Source organism: Idiotropiscis lumnitzeri, chromosome 5 (assembly GCF_059441095.1).
Source record: "Idiotropiscis lumnitzeri isolate Australia: NSW breed Sydney's pygmy pipehorse chromosome 5, RoL_Ilum_1.0, whole genome shotgun sequence".
In the NCBI taxonomy this organism is placed as follows: Eukaryota; Metazoa; Chordata; class Actinopteri; order Syngnathiformes; family Syngnathidae; genus Idiotropiscis; species Idiotropiscis lumnitzeri.
In genome coordinates, this window is record NC_142395.1 from 20,841,071 (window position 1) to 20,855,891 (window position 14,821).

The 14,821-nt window shown below is 38.3% G+C and overlaps 2 protein-coding genes across 2 annotated transcripts; one reads left to right on the top strand and one right to left on the bottom strand.

Moving 5' to 3' along the window:
- Nucleotides 1-798: 798 nt before the first annotated feature.
- Nucleotides 799-10,071, top strand: LOC148337250 (adhesion G protein-coupled receptor G5-like). Its single transcript, XM_088295472.1, has 14 exons — nucleotides 799-850; nucleotides 952-1,160; nucleotides 1,867-1,942; nucleotides 2,788-2,929; nucleotides 3,056-3,175; nucleotides 4,378-4,494; nucleotides 4,569-4,614; nucleotides 5,231-5,325; nucleotides 5,881-5,996; nucleotides 6,724-6,989; nucleotides 7,775-7,871; nucleotides 7,966-8,095; nucleotides 9,365-9,521; nucleotides 9,606-10,071. The coding sequence occupies exons 2-14, from the start codon at nucleotides 953-955 to the stop codon at nucleotides 9,692-9,694; spliced, it is 1,659 nt and encodes a 552-aa protein (XP_088151598.1). The 5' UTR covers nucleotides 799-850; nucleotide 952; the 3' UTR covers nucleotides 9,695-10,071.
- Nucleotides 10,072-10,752: 681 nt separating this feature from the next.
- Nucleotides 10,753-12,378, bottom strand: LOC148337251 (uncharacterized). The gene is made up of 2 exons (XM_088295516.1): nucleotides 11,999-12,378; nucleotides 10,753-11,513 (listed from the first exon to the last, which is right to left on the bottom strand). Exons 1-2 carry the CDS (start codon nucleotides 12,123-12,125, stop codon nucleotides 10,870-10,872), a joined length of 771 nt encoding a protein of 256 aa, XP_088151642.1. The 5' UTR covers nucleotides 12,126-12,378; the 3' UTR covers nucleotides 10,753-10,869.
- Nucleotides 12,379-14,821: the final 2,443 nt, after the last annotated feature.

Sequence of the window (14,821 nt, forward strand, 5' to 3'; positions counted from 1 at the left end):
GGTGTGTTGCAACAGGTAGCGATGGAAAACAGGCAGGAGAGTGGACCTCGAGGAACAGGGTTGAAGACACCTGCTTTAGACCATTCATTTTCCACTGATGGGTTGGGACCCAAACGTGGGTCGCAGGCCCCTAATGGGCGCATGGGCCACGAAATATACCAATGATATCACAAGTCAGACTTGACTTCTTTGGAAATGTTTTTTTTTCGAGTTTCCTATAAAGAAGTGATCAGTGCCATGATCAGTGACATTTTATTTTCATATTTTGTGGAATTGTGATAATTTTGTTTTAGTAATATTTGTACAAGTTCATCCTTAGTTTCCCAAAAAGGTGCTCCGAAAGATACTCGGACAGTGTAGCTGTGTTATGATTAAAAATATGAGAAGTGTTTTCAAATGCTATTTTTGAAAAGGGTTTAGGTCACAACCAGGGTTATTATAGTTTGAGATTTTTCATTATAGTTAGATTTTATTTCATTTTGACTTTTGTTTTGTTAAATTTAGTTAGTTTTAATACGTTTTTAGAACAGGTTTGTTAGTTTGATAATTTTTTTTCAATGCATGTATTTAGTTACGTTTTTATTAGTTTTAGTATTGGTTTTACTTTAAAAAAAATATAAATTGTATTTATGTGGCATATGGGGTGAGTGAAAGATAAAAGTCATATTAAGTATCATGTAATAAAGTGAAGTTGGAATGTGAGCTCATATGAAGTTTTTGGGTATTGCTGTTTGTCTGTTGCCACTTCCTCTTTGGCTGTCGCAATGTCATTTGCATTTTTTTCTTCCCATTTCTAATGTGGTTGTGTTGTCGTTGTCCTCGCGTCTGAATCTCAGGATTTCCCTTGAAGGTCAGAAAGATCTCATTTGAGGCGCACGAACGATGCCGCTTGTTAATTTCAATGTTAGACTTTGATTTAATGACGCAATGTTCATGCTTTTAAATTGTCAGGATGAAGAGGTGGCTTCTTCTTTGGCTGCTGCCGCTTTTGGCGTGTTGTGATAGAGTTCCTTGGCACAATGAATTTCTCAGGGAGAGCTGGGATCGAGGTCAGGGCCCGGAGAGAGGGGACACTCCTCATAAAGTTGAACGGGAGCGTTTCAACTCAAATTGTCAGAATGAAGACTTACATGAGATTTGTGCCTCTGGCCCCAGAAGAGGTAGGTGATTTTTTTTTCATGTTCATGCACATTTTGTATGTAAAGGGTGGGTCTAAAGTACCTTGACTTAATACATTCAGGTTTGTAATTAGGGTTTCAAATCACAGTTAGGGTTTCAAAACAAGTGTTTGAAGGAAAGTATTAAGGTTCCAATGGAAGATCCAAAATATGCTTTTAAAACAGGACCAGGCTTTCAGAATAGGCACCTTAGGACAGTGTAGGGTTTCAAAATAGAGTTTCAAGGGAAGATAATGTATGGGTTAAAAATAATGTTTCAAACTAGGGTTAAAGTCTCAAAGTAAGATCTCAAACCATGTTTAGGATTTAAAGAAGTGTTAAGGTTTGACAATATGTTTTCAAGGCGAGTACTGGGGTCTCGTAAAAAGTTTGGGGTTTCACAATGAGGTTTCAAGCCAGGATTAGGGTTTTGAGTTTGAGTTACTGTTTCAAAGTAAGGTAGGGTTTTTGTTTAAAATGTTGTTTCAGGTTAGGTTTTAGGGTGTTGAAAAGGGATTTTAAATGCGGCTTATGGTTTCGGATCAGTTTTTGCAATTTGATTTGCATGAAATAATTCCAAGCAAGGTTTGGGCTCTGACAAAAGGGTCTAGATTTCAAATTAGGCATTCAAAGCAGTCATTGCCCACCTTGTGCTGCATATGTTTTCACAAGTTAAAACAGCAACAACAACAACAAAAGTTTTCAACAGGCCTTGCAGATGCCAAACGTTGTATGGCGCATGTCAACAAAATCATGGATGGCAGAGAGCCCAACATCGACTTTAAGTGAGTATTGCACAAAATGGCCACCAGCCAATTCCAGGGCACGTAGGGAGAAACGAGCATTCGCACTCATGCCCACAGTTGGATATTTTAGAGCAGGGGTGGGCAACATAATACTGGAGGGTCCACATTTTTTTTTTATCAGCGTTTAGACCTACTCATGTTGTAGTATAAGACCCTGTAAACGTACAACTAATCCACGTATGCCATCTAGTGGTGAATGGTGATGTTACAACTTAAAACTCATGTCAATGCCTGCATACTTGCAGTTTGGCACCTGTGGATTCACAAATTTGCAGATTTTTTTTTCTTGAGGGGATTTTCTTCCCCATTTACCAATTTTCATGGAAATATTACATTGAATATTCATGAGCGTTTTTTTTTTGTTTTTTTTAAAGAAATGCGTGTTTCGGCTGTGGTTTGAGAATTAAATAGAGCAAATCCCCTTTCACTTTCATTGTTCTTATTGTTGACGCAGCAGTCCCTTTTCATACCGCCCTTAGTCTTCTTTCAGGACAAAATAATGGAAATCCAAATTTTCCTTTGTTATTATTTTAGTTGCCGTGGCTATTTTTTTTGTCTTGTTGTCCTTCGTGTCCTCTCTGATAAAAATGTGTCTTCCCGCCATGGCTTGAGGGGTTGATACAGGAAATTGTCATTGTCTTCAGCAGCCGCTTTTCTTGCTTTCCTCAGAAAAAACAAAACAAAACTTGTTGTCTTGTCGCCTCCTCAAACTCCTCCACCAGTGTGTGATTTCCTACCCAAATATTTGCATCGGAGGAATAATCTAACAAATCTGAAGAAATCTTAGCGGATTTATGTGCGTTAAATTTGTTCTTTGTGTGAAGAGTAATCAAGCAATTGGAAAAGTCCCTGGTGCAGACTGAGGTGAACAAGACCACGTCCATGTCTGTGGGCAATATGATTGCCGTCCTGCTCAAACCAAGAGGACAGCTCTCCAACCTGCACATTTCTGCCAGTGAAAGTGAGGTAAGCATACCACCAAGTCTCTCTGTCCTTGATGGGACTGTGGTATCATGCCATGTGGTGCACTAAGACGATAAGAACAACATGTCTCATTAACGTTTTCTTCCTGTTTTGGACTTTTTATTGTAGGCCGACGTGGACGCGGCCGTCAACAACAGCAGAGTCAACATCCAGCTGCCCAAAGAGTTGCTCTCCGGATGGGAAGACACTATCTTGTTCTGCATGCTGACCTGGCCTCAATCCATATGGGTACACAAATTGATTGGACTGAACATGAGGAGAAAGTCAAAGACACAGCAAATAATTTCAAGGAAGCAAGTCGTACATCTAACCATAAAGTTTATTTCGCAACTTTTGTCCAAGTTAGAGTTCTGTTAATAAATGTGTGTGTGTAAATATTTTTACCTTTGATCTTTTACTTAAATATAAGAGTGGAATCAGTTCTTCTACTTTCAGCAGCCTTTTTTTTTAAACAGAAGTATCTTTGAGTTAAGAAGTTCAGATACTTTTGCCACCTCTGTACAGAACAGATTTGAAATCAGACTTGCGGTTTTGTCGTACAGAAACACTACGTTTGTGGTCACACACACACGCACACTGACACATTTATGGCAAAAAACATCTTTCGCAAGAGGAAGAGATGTCATTTTGTGTGGCACATGCAGTGATGCTGTTGCAGCAGTGGTTACGATCTGTAAAGATTACAACCTCAGAGGAACTAAAACTTCACACAGAAGTAAAAAGCGATTGTTGTTTTGAGGAGTTTTACAGTATACTTATTTAGTGTAAAACAGTTCACGGAATACCGACAAAACATTTAGTCCCAATAAAGCACACTCGCACGCAAACTGCTTTGTGCCACAGATGATGACATGTAGACTAATCCAATCAGGCAGCGCCTTCTAAAGCGCTTGCATTTTTTTCTTTTCAGTCAAGGTTTAATTTTTTCCTTCCTTTTCTTCATTACCTTCTGAGGATATAAAAGTCTGCAAGGTTTTGATGTAAAATGTTCAAAACGCTCTACAATAAATGTGACTTACAGTATCTTACTTACTGAACTGGGGGGAAAACAAACTCATTTTCAAGAGGAGAAGTAAAATTATGTGGTTGCACAAGTGTGCACACCCTCTGATAACTGGGGGTGTGGCTATGTTCAGAATCAACCAATCACATTCAAATGTTTCATGTTTTATGGAAGTCATCACAAACCTGTCACCAGCTAAAGTGCCTCTGATTAGCAAAATTTTAAAATATTTTATCACATAAACCTGGCATGTCAACAGGAGTGTGCAGCACTTTAATTTGTTGTGTGCGTTTAAAAAGAGTGGTTTAGTTTACTGAATTGCGTTCAAAACATGTGAGGAGGGGTCAAACTATTTCAAATTTATTATCATTATTTGTTTCTAATATAGTCTTTCAATATTGTGGATGTTTGTTGTTCATCTTTGCAGAACGTCTCCTCTGAGGAACTCTACCAGAACAGGTTGCTCGGCTTGAGTGTGCGCGGAAAAACTATTTCAGGACTACTGGACGGAGTGAACATCACTGTCAATATGGTCACCGTCAATGTAAGTCAAAGAATGAAATGCACATGTACTGTACATACATGCGTAGTGTTTGGAAATGTCATTGTGGTCAACAGGAATCGCAAAGCCCCAAGTGTGCCTTCTTGAATTTCTCCACAAAAGGTGAGTAGCTTTCTAAATAATATATTTCCTCATGTGCAGGAGTAAGCACATAAATACAGTGGAGTCTCGAGTGAACGGACTGTCTGCCAAAATACTTTTGCTCATGGCCTAAAAACACACAATACAGTACAAAAGTATTGTTTTGTCCTTTTTGCATGGCTTAAAAATGCCAAATACAGCATACAATTGTTATAAATACTCAAAAGAGCTTAAAGCTATTTCAAAAGTATCAGGTTGATCCAAATGTACTTTGCTCGTGCAGTGGTGGACAATCATGGGGTATCTGACATGAAGTTAGCGCGCTTCCTTCATTCACATTCAACACTGTAAGTTAGTTCATATAAATACAGTCACTAAGTAACTATAGAGGGCAAGGGTGTTTATGAAACTGTAAAGAGTACATGGCGTTTACAAACCAACTGTGTGTGGGGGGAGGGGTTATTTTGACAAATCCTTTTATAATATGAAATCATGTACAGTGGTACAGTATCTAATGTATACTCGGTGGCACTACCTATTGTATATCGAAATACAGCATGTCCAGTTGACGTGTGGTGTCTAATTCTAGTTGAGGAAATGCATTTTAGCAAGTTTCCATCTGTTTGTGTCGAAGCAGCGTTCAGCAGCAGCGGTTGTCAAACCATATGGGAACCCGGTCAGAGTCATGTGACCTGCTCCTGCGACCACCTGACCTACTTTGGAGTTCTCATGGTCAGCACTTCTTTTCACGTCATTTTTTGTTTCCGTCTATGAGGATGACAAACAAAACAATGGGCTCTATTTTCGTGGCTAGAGCATGTTGAGCGCCAACTGCGGTCTAATTATGTGCATAGGTGACGTTTGCTTTGCTTGGATATTTCCACAGACGCACCCAGTTAATGTATAAACTGGTATATGTATAAACAAATTGTCAGGTGCAACAGATGTGTGTGAATAAAATACCCTTGGTCCACCGGTACGCCAAGCTGCCAAATTACCTAACATAATGGACTAGGCATGAACGGCACCAAGATCAAGAGGCGGCAGTTTTTACACCCAAGTGCTGTCTATGAAAATAGAGCCCAACGAATTTGAACATTTGACTGAATGCTGATCTTCACCACAGTGGAAGCACAAAAAACAGATACAGTGGAAACTCTCCATTGTATTTTGAGCCGACCTTTCCATGGGTTCTTCTCCTTGCCCGAAGTCAAATGCCTTCACTTCATTCTTTTCCATCTGTGTGCTCTGAAAGATAGTCAATATTGAGCTGTTTTTTCATCTTAGGTGTCCGCTCCACTCTCGGTCAAAGATGAGGCGGTGCTGTCGTACCTCTCTCTGATTGGCTGCAGCCTTTCTCTCATCGCCCTCGTCATTACGCTACTGCTCTTCATCGTCAAAAGGTGGGTGGAAAAAAATTGTCTTTGGCTTTCTTGCCCAGTGTGTAACTTTCATTACATAAGATATATATATATATATATATATATATATATATATATATATATATATATATATATATATATATATATATTATTATTATTATTATCATTTGTTTATTTATTTTACTTTCATACCACCCAAAATATGCAAATCTAATCCCGGACTCTTATTTCATCTCACCTAAAAATAAAAAATTTTTATCTTGTAAAATTTGGAATGTTTCTTGAGCATTTTAGATTTAAAAATAAATGAAATAAATAAAAAATTATAATAACTCTTGAAAACATATAACTTTAATTTTGTTATGTATTTTTGCTATGTATTGTGAATTTTGCCTTTTACTAAAAAGTATGCAACTTTGATTCTCAATTTAGATTTCTTTCCAGAACATATGGAACATTCAATGCTTACTGCTTTACTTGTCTTCTGAAACATACCCACGATTTAAAACTGTAGTTAAAATTGTGATTTTTGATCATGATTTTTTTTCTTGCTGTAAATTGCTGAATTACAAAAAAACTATCACATGAAAACAATGTCTGCATTAGGTGTGTGTGTGTATGCGTGCATGCGTGCGTGTGTGTGCGTGCGTGCGTGTGCGTGTGTGTGTGTGTGTGTGTGTTTTTCTCATTGTTTTTAATTTTCTTAATCATACAAACCATTTAACAATGCGGTGTTTACATCTGACAGGAAGCTCAGCGAGGACGTGTCGATGAAAGTGCACGCCAACCTGGCTGTGGCACTGATCCTGCTCAATGCGCACTTCCTGTCCAGCCAGGCGGCGGCGCTGTCGTCCGACGGGCTCTGCCTTTACGTGGCCCTGGCACTGCACTACTCCCTGCTTGCCACCTTCAGCTGGATGGCGATGGAGAGCTTCCATCTCTACCTGCTCCTCGTTCGCGTCTTCAACATCTACATCCGCAGATACATGCTCAAGCTTGGTCTGGCCGGATGGAGTGAGTCCACATGGGTCTCGTCCGCCCCATAAAAGCGGACGATATGACGTCACCAGAGGCAGCAATGAGCCACAGAGCATCCTAAATGTTGAAAAAGGTGTAGAAGAAGCTACATTGGTTCCACGCCTTAAAAACGTGAAAAACAAAGTGAATATAGTACAAAAGAAAATCGTGTTTTACTTTGGGGAAAATTGTATCTGGAGATAGTTTATATATAGGTACATGTATTATATTTATGTTTATATTTTATATATATTATAAGAATTTTGATGTTTTGCTCTGACAAAAGGGCATTTTATTTTGAAGAATTTTATTTGCAAATGTGCAAGAAAGTCATATTTCGTGAAAAAAACTGTATATTATGATGTATAAAAGCAAAATCATCTTAATGTAAAAGGTCATACATTTTCAAGAAAAAACGTTTTAATTGGGAAAAAGAAAATTTGGGAAGGAAAGAAATTAAAGATTTTTTTGGTAAATTGAGTAAATCCAACAAAGACTTTTTTTCGGTGTAGTACTCGGACTGGCACCCTAAACCGCCCTTTTCCTAATCATCTTACGGGAGCGAACGGGTTCCAGATATATTCACAATATCCACTTCCCACTACGGAAAAGAAGAATACGAAATAGAAGTAGTAATCATGGCAACCAATGTGCGACATAATCTTGTTTGTTTGCTGCCTCTCACTGCAATATGTTTTGTGGGGAAAACAAAGTAGTTTCCTGAAAAAAATTCCCCTTTCTTAAAGTTCCGGTTGACTTGAATGTCTTTTCCCTTTGCGCAGGTCTTCCCGCCGCCATTGTGATGATGGTGGTGTTCGTGGATCCTGCCGCTTACGGGCGCGTGGCCTTGGACGCCAGCAAACCTGAAAGCACTCAAATGTAAGCAGGCGAGATTTGACTTCAATTTGCAATTTGGGCGGGCAATGCAACGTTTTTTTCACATAAGATGGCCGATTGTGTGGCTTGCACCTAGATGCTACTTGGGGCACAGCACGATGAAGATGGTGAGCACGCTTGGCGTGTTCAGCGTGGTGTTTGCCTTCAACCTCGTCATGCTGGTGGTGACCATGCGCCGCTTGCTCGGCCTGCCACATAGGAAACGGGTACACGCTTTTTCCTTTGACATCAAGTCAAATAATTGTGGGGAATATTTGGGGAATTTTGCAAGAATAATAGATTTTCCTCGTCAGCATTTTTAATGTGATGTTTTTCTTGAGAATAGACAACATACATCACGTTAAATTGAAGATTTTATATTTGAAAATTTTTAAATATTTAATTCTAAAAAGTATAGTAATTACGTAAACGTTTGATTTTATTTGAAAACATATAAATGCTCTTCTATTTAAAAAAATCAATTTCTCAAAAGCAAATTAGACTTTAATTTCATAATTTTTTTTCTCACACAATTCTGCCTTTAAAAAATAACTTTAATCATATGAAATGTTGACGTTTTCCTCAAATCTTTGGACTTTCTTTGAAAATTAACTTTTTTTTCTTGAATATGGTCATAAAATTAAGATTTTTTTTTTTTTAAATCTATTAACGTGAACTATCTTGAAAATATGACTCGACTCCCCCCAAAACATAGAACTTGTGTTTGAAAATAAACAAGCTTGTTGAAATAAATAAATAAATATAACTGAGTTCTTAAAATTAAAATTTCCCCCTAAAATTATACAACATTCTGCTTTTATTATTTTCACAATTTTCTCAAATATTTGGATGTTTCCCTCAAATAATGCATGACTCAAGTCTCTGAAAATTCCAAATAAAACATCATCTCTAAATTATTGCATTTCCATTAATCTTACAAAATTCCGACTTTTTGCTCGAGTAATTTGCAAAACAAAGTTTCAAAAATATGTAAATTGGTTCTCAAAAACATGCACTTTTCAACATTTTCACTCATAAAAGATTTTTTTTCTATCGAATGTTTGCGTTTACTTAAAATTGAAACTGTTCTTTACCATATATAACTTCTATCATGAAATTATATACCTTTCTGAAATTGTTTACAAAAACTAGCACATGTTCACTATTTTCTTGGGTGAAAAAAATACAACCTACAAGTACATTAATAAAAAATATTTAAACATTTTTTCTAGAAAAATATCAAACTTCAATTTTGTAAAGTGCTGCCTTTTTTCATGACTAAACTTCTTTTCCCCACAAAAGTGAATTTTGAGTTAATTTCTTCAAAATGTTTGAAAAAAATTTTTTTTTCCATCCCAAAAATACTTAACATTGTTTCTTGCAAATTTTTAACTTTCCCCAATTATTAAAGAGTCTCTTCCTGTAAAAATTACATTTTATATTCACGATATGAAATAGCCAGGTAGACAGACAATTTTTATGTACGGCAACTGCAGTTTGGGCAGGGCGAGCGAGGGCGAAGCAAGCAGAACATCATCACGCTGTTGGGAGTCAGCACGCTGCTGGGCATCACCTGGGGCCTTGTCTTTTTCTCCTTCGGCCACCTGACCACGGCGGGTCTCTACCTCTTCTGCATCCTCAACTCGCTGCAAGGTGCGCCAAACTTTGACGTACTCCTCCTCATTGGCCCTTTGTTGGCTCCTTACCGGCCGTGTCTTGTCCTTGTCCTCCTGGTAGGTTTCTTCATCTTCTTGTGGTTCGTCTTGTCTTGGAGAAAGACGGGACCCTCGACGGCCAGCAGTGAAACGCCAAGCGCCAGCAGCTGAGCCGGACTCACCTTTGATGACTAATAAATCCCATTCTCGCTCTTTTTACAAGCTGTCTGTTTGTTTTGTTGAAGTATATTGATTCTTGTTTAATGTCTGTTTCACCGCTACTCTACCCCTTCAATATGGGGGAAAAAGTTCAATCAGAATAGTTAGGCAGCATTGGGTCTGCGCATGCTCTACCTTGACGTAAACACGTAGTGACGTCATTTACGTACTTGAAAATGGCAGCATCTCACCACAGCTCGTCTGCAATGGGAGAACTTGTTTTAAACTTTTTGTAACTTGTTTTTAATCAAGCGGTTGTTTTAATAAAAGTGTTAAATCAATCACAACTATTCTATACTGACGAATGAACTCCATCTTGATAAATGACGTGATGTTTACATGGGTATCCGCTTATCACACTTTTTCGAACATCCCTACGTATGGATATGATGATGCTTACTACAGTAAAGTAATTATGTGATGTATTGTGTGACGGCCCTGTACACAGAAGAACATCATGGACAAACAAGATGGCTTGTCTTGAAAAGCTGTGACGGGGAATTTAGATGATCCATCACTTGCGAATATATGTAACCCCAAATAGGTAATGAACATGCTTTTCTCTAATGTATTACATCAGCCTCACGCACAATTAGAAGCTGGTCCCAAAATCACGGTGTAGTTGGTTCAACCTGATGAGAGCTAAACTGAAGGGTAAAAGACATTAATATTGGGATGTGAAACGTAGCTATGATATTGACAATGTCAGATTTTTTCTACGTTCCGGAAACATTCAACTATAGTTGTAGCTTCTCCTCTATGTCCAGAAATTAACTACATATCAGTGATTAAAATGAAAACACACCAAATTGTTGACTTTTTTTATTTTTTTATTAAATCAATTAGAGACTTTGTGGTTGAGTCCATATGCAGTAGTCACAGTTTCTATAAAGGTTCTGCAGCTTCATAAGCTGCTGCTCTTCTGACCATCACATTTGTGTTTGGTCATCTGATACTTATAAGAGAAATGTTCATCACACGCACTGCAAGTGAATGGTTTCTCACCAGTGTGTCTTCGCCTATGTCTTGTCAAATTGCGACTCAGAGAGAAACTTTTGCCACACACTAAGCAAGAATATGGTTTCTCCCCAGTGTGCGTTCTCATGTGTAGCACTAACCCTGGACGTTCACTGAAACTTAAGCCGCAGACGGAGCAGGCAAAAGGTTTCTCTCCGGTGTGAATTTTCATGTTTGTTCAAATGTGCCTTACGAGTGAAATGTTTAGCACAAATTGAACATGAAAAAGGTTTCTCGCCAGTGTGCATTCCCATGTGCAAGATCAAATGTCCCTTATGAGTAAATGTTTTGCCACACACTGAGCAGATAAAAGGTTTCTCTCCCGTGTGCGTTCTTGTGTGTATGTTTAACTTTTCATTACGTGTGAAACTTTTGCCACAAACTGAGCAGGTGAACGGTTTATCTTTTGTGTGGCTTCTCATATGCACTTTCAAATCCCACTTTGTACTAAATCTTATTCCACACTGCAAGCATTCCCAGAGGGTTTTGTCAGTTTGACACGTCATATCATCTTTGGAGTGTTCATCATTGTCATTATTATCATCAGTGTCAGGTGATTGTGATGACATAACATCACAATCTGATAGTGGAGCCAAGAAGCTGGCTGCTCCACAGTAATCTTCATCGCCATCTTCTTTATCGTCATCTTCGCTCTTCACAATGACAGTCAATGGAAAGTCGGTGATGTCAGCATCCTCCTCTTCCTCTTTAATGTCGGAGGCCTCTGCATACTGATTAAGCTCTTCACTGATGTCTGCAGAACACGAGAAAACAAATACACATGGTTTGTGAATGTCAAGCTTTTCAGGCAAGCAGGGGTGTAATGATCAATTATTGGTGAGCCCACCATATGTCGAATTTGTTTTCATCCAGAGAGCAATACTCACTACTTGATGATACGTTTTGCTCAAGGGACAGTGCAAAAAGATGTACAACCACAGAGAGCGCAGTTCGCTACATTGCAAAAAAATATATATATCGTCCTCAATATAGTTAAAAAGAAAACTACAAATATTAGGGGAAATATTAGAACAGTGCTACAGATGCCACTTTGCCAATGTCGACTTTGTGTTAATGTTCAATTTAAAGCTGCCAAACCATAGAAACTCCCCGAACAGTCCATCTGCATTTTCACATTTTTAAAAAACTCTGTTAGGACCATTGCAGCGGAATGGTGTGGTGGGGGGGATAGCGTTTAAAGTTGAGTTGAACACTGTTATCATTTGAAAGTGAACAAACCTGCTGTGTGTACCATATCTTGAGAGATCATAAAATGAGCGTCCAGTGATTGACCTTGCCGCTCGTTCTCCTCTTCAGTCCGACAAAGTTCCTCTTCGTGATCTTCTTTCACACTTTTTGCACACATTTTCACACGATAAGCACAAGACTTTAAGGCGCCAGCTATTAAGCTAAGTAACGTTGCTCGAGAAGCTTCAACATGCAGCAAGACAACGTCATTAGGAAAGACACAAACATTTAATTTACGACGATTGACGTCAGAAACAGAGCTACGACGTGTTGATGGCGGCTTCAGTTTGTTCAGTGGTTCTGGAAAAATAAAGTCGTAAAACGTATGCGGAAGTAAAGCTGCAGCCGAAATATTATGGCGAATCACTTGGACAAACTGCGGAACTCAGCCACGAAACGCGAAAGCCGGTGCGACATCCGCGAACTAGAGGATTGGATATGAAAGGAAGGACGTTTCATCGAGTTTATTTTTCCAATTGATTCTCAGACTGTATCACTGTATCACATTTTACATTCTACCCATTATAATTGATGATACCAAATTTCAGTCGGTTGTAAAATGCTTCAGTACATGCATTTTATGTATTTAAAAAAAAATAATTAAACAAATAATAAAAATGGATGTGTGGATGGAAGAACGAATGATTTGCATTTTCTGATTAAACAATAAATAATGGGCATCCAGCATTGATTTGCTTGCATGTTAACAATCTTGCCATGTGGGGGCAGTATCGCATTAATAGGGCCAGTGAATTTTTACGGAACAATTTGCGCAGATGCAAATGCAGACGTGGTGAAAATGTATGGCTCTCAAAACAAACCAACATGTTCATGCATTGCTTTGTTGAATTTCATTGACGAGAATTTAAAAAAGCTAAATGTGCTTCCGACCACTGAAAATTTTTAGTTTTTGGACTTTATAATATGTACACATTCCCGTGAGTGGGTTCATATTTCCATTTTGACAATATTTCTCTGCTAATCCCAACTTGTAGTTGGTAATGCATCAAGCCATTTTGAGTATTTTTTTAGTTTACGCAGTGCATATTTTTAATTTATATCACTATATGATGGCTGAAGAGTGCCGTTGTCATGCAGACTAATGCTGGCGTGTCTCCATGTGTCCCGGTGGTGCTTGCTGCTGTTCAATATTTCATTTTTTGTGCTGTGGTTCGAGATTTTTTCACAAATGCTCTAAATATAGAATATTAGAACGTAACGCCCGCGTAGGATTTGGTTTTATTGTTTGTTTTTGCTGTAGAGTGCTAGTTTTCTTCTTGAATTATGATTAATTATCTCTATTGAGGGTCAACATACGATGGCCAATTCAACAAAGCTTCAAAAAGTCCTAGTTTAAGCGATGAGAAAGAGCCTTTGTGAGATTTTCTGCATGTTGCTGACAGCTTTGTTTTTGATAAATTGTCTGTGTGCAGGTGGAGCCGCAGGTTGGCCTCAGGGCTTTGAGACGACCTTCTATGAACCATCACTGCGCTCACCTGCTTGGAAAGCGCCTGCAGAGATGCACACTGACTCACAGGCACAAGCAGCTGTTGCTGTGTGGGAAGAAAAGCGCAAGTTTCTCTGACTGTAAATGGGCTTTCTTTCATGTGTCAGCAGATAGGGCCTCAACGCTGCAAGTGGGAATTTCCTAACTTCTTTTCGGCTTGATGACTGCTACTATCTGCAGTTTTGTGTCTTCTTGTTTCAGTTGCAGTGAGTTGCATTTTGTTGTTTTTTTTTTTTGGGATGATTTTGAGCAAGCCAGTTTGTGTTTGGTGGACGTCATCCTTTCATATCCCCGCCAGAGGCTTAAGAAACCTCAAAGATGCCCCCACCACTAGAAAAAAACAGAGCCGACAGTCAATAAAATTTAAATGTGGCAATTATGGTGGCAGCTCCTTCCTGGGGGGCTCAGATCAAGATAAAGATGTGATTATTCTGACATGTTTCTCCCTCTCACAGCCAGAGGAAATGAGAGCAACCTCAGGAAGGCAGGCCCTCCTATGCCGCCTTTTGCAAAGTGGACCATAACATGCATTGCTTTTCACATTCATACAGTATGAAGTCATATTTTATCATTCATCCATCATGCAAGCTCCAGAGTAGTATCGTGAAAATAAATTGAATCGCACATGATGGAGGTTTTAAAATCCCATTTGTCTTATCAGCGCTTTTCAGTCCTATTTGAAGACTTGCTGTAAGTGTGTGCTTGTGCTTGAGTGTGCATGTGTGCACACCACCTCCTCCATTGCAAAAAAGGTTGTTGATGTCAGCACCCCTACTCAGTCCATTACGAAGCATGTCTTTCAAAATAAAAGTATTTGTACTCTTCCGACTAAGATTTTGCGTATTATCAATGCATCCTTGTACAGGCTGTGTATGTTTACAAACTGAATATTAAAAACAATAACCCGCATATTAGGATACAAAGCTCTCAGAAGAACTTTTAAAATCCTCACATATTTAAACATTACAACGCATTATCGTTTTTCTCAATTTAATTTGAGGATAAAGCGGCTCGGGTAATAGATGGAGCCATATTCCTTATTCTCTCTTTCTCTTTTTTTCACTGTATAAATGTATGGAAAAAAATAAAGATAATCTGAACGTTCCAAATTTTCTGATTTGTGTGTCAAATGCTTTTTAACATTTATGGACTTATATAATGCAAATTTATGGAAAAAAACAAATGGAGAATAATTCAAACCATTCACATTCATGATATAATTAGAATAAAGTTATGAAATATACAAATTTAATAACTGCAATAATATCGTATTGTTTGTTTTTTATTTCAAATAATGTTAAGATCCA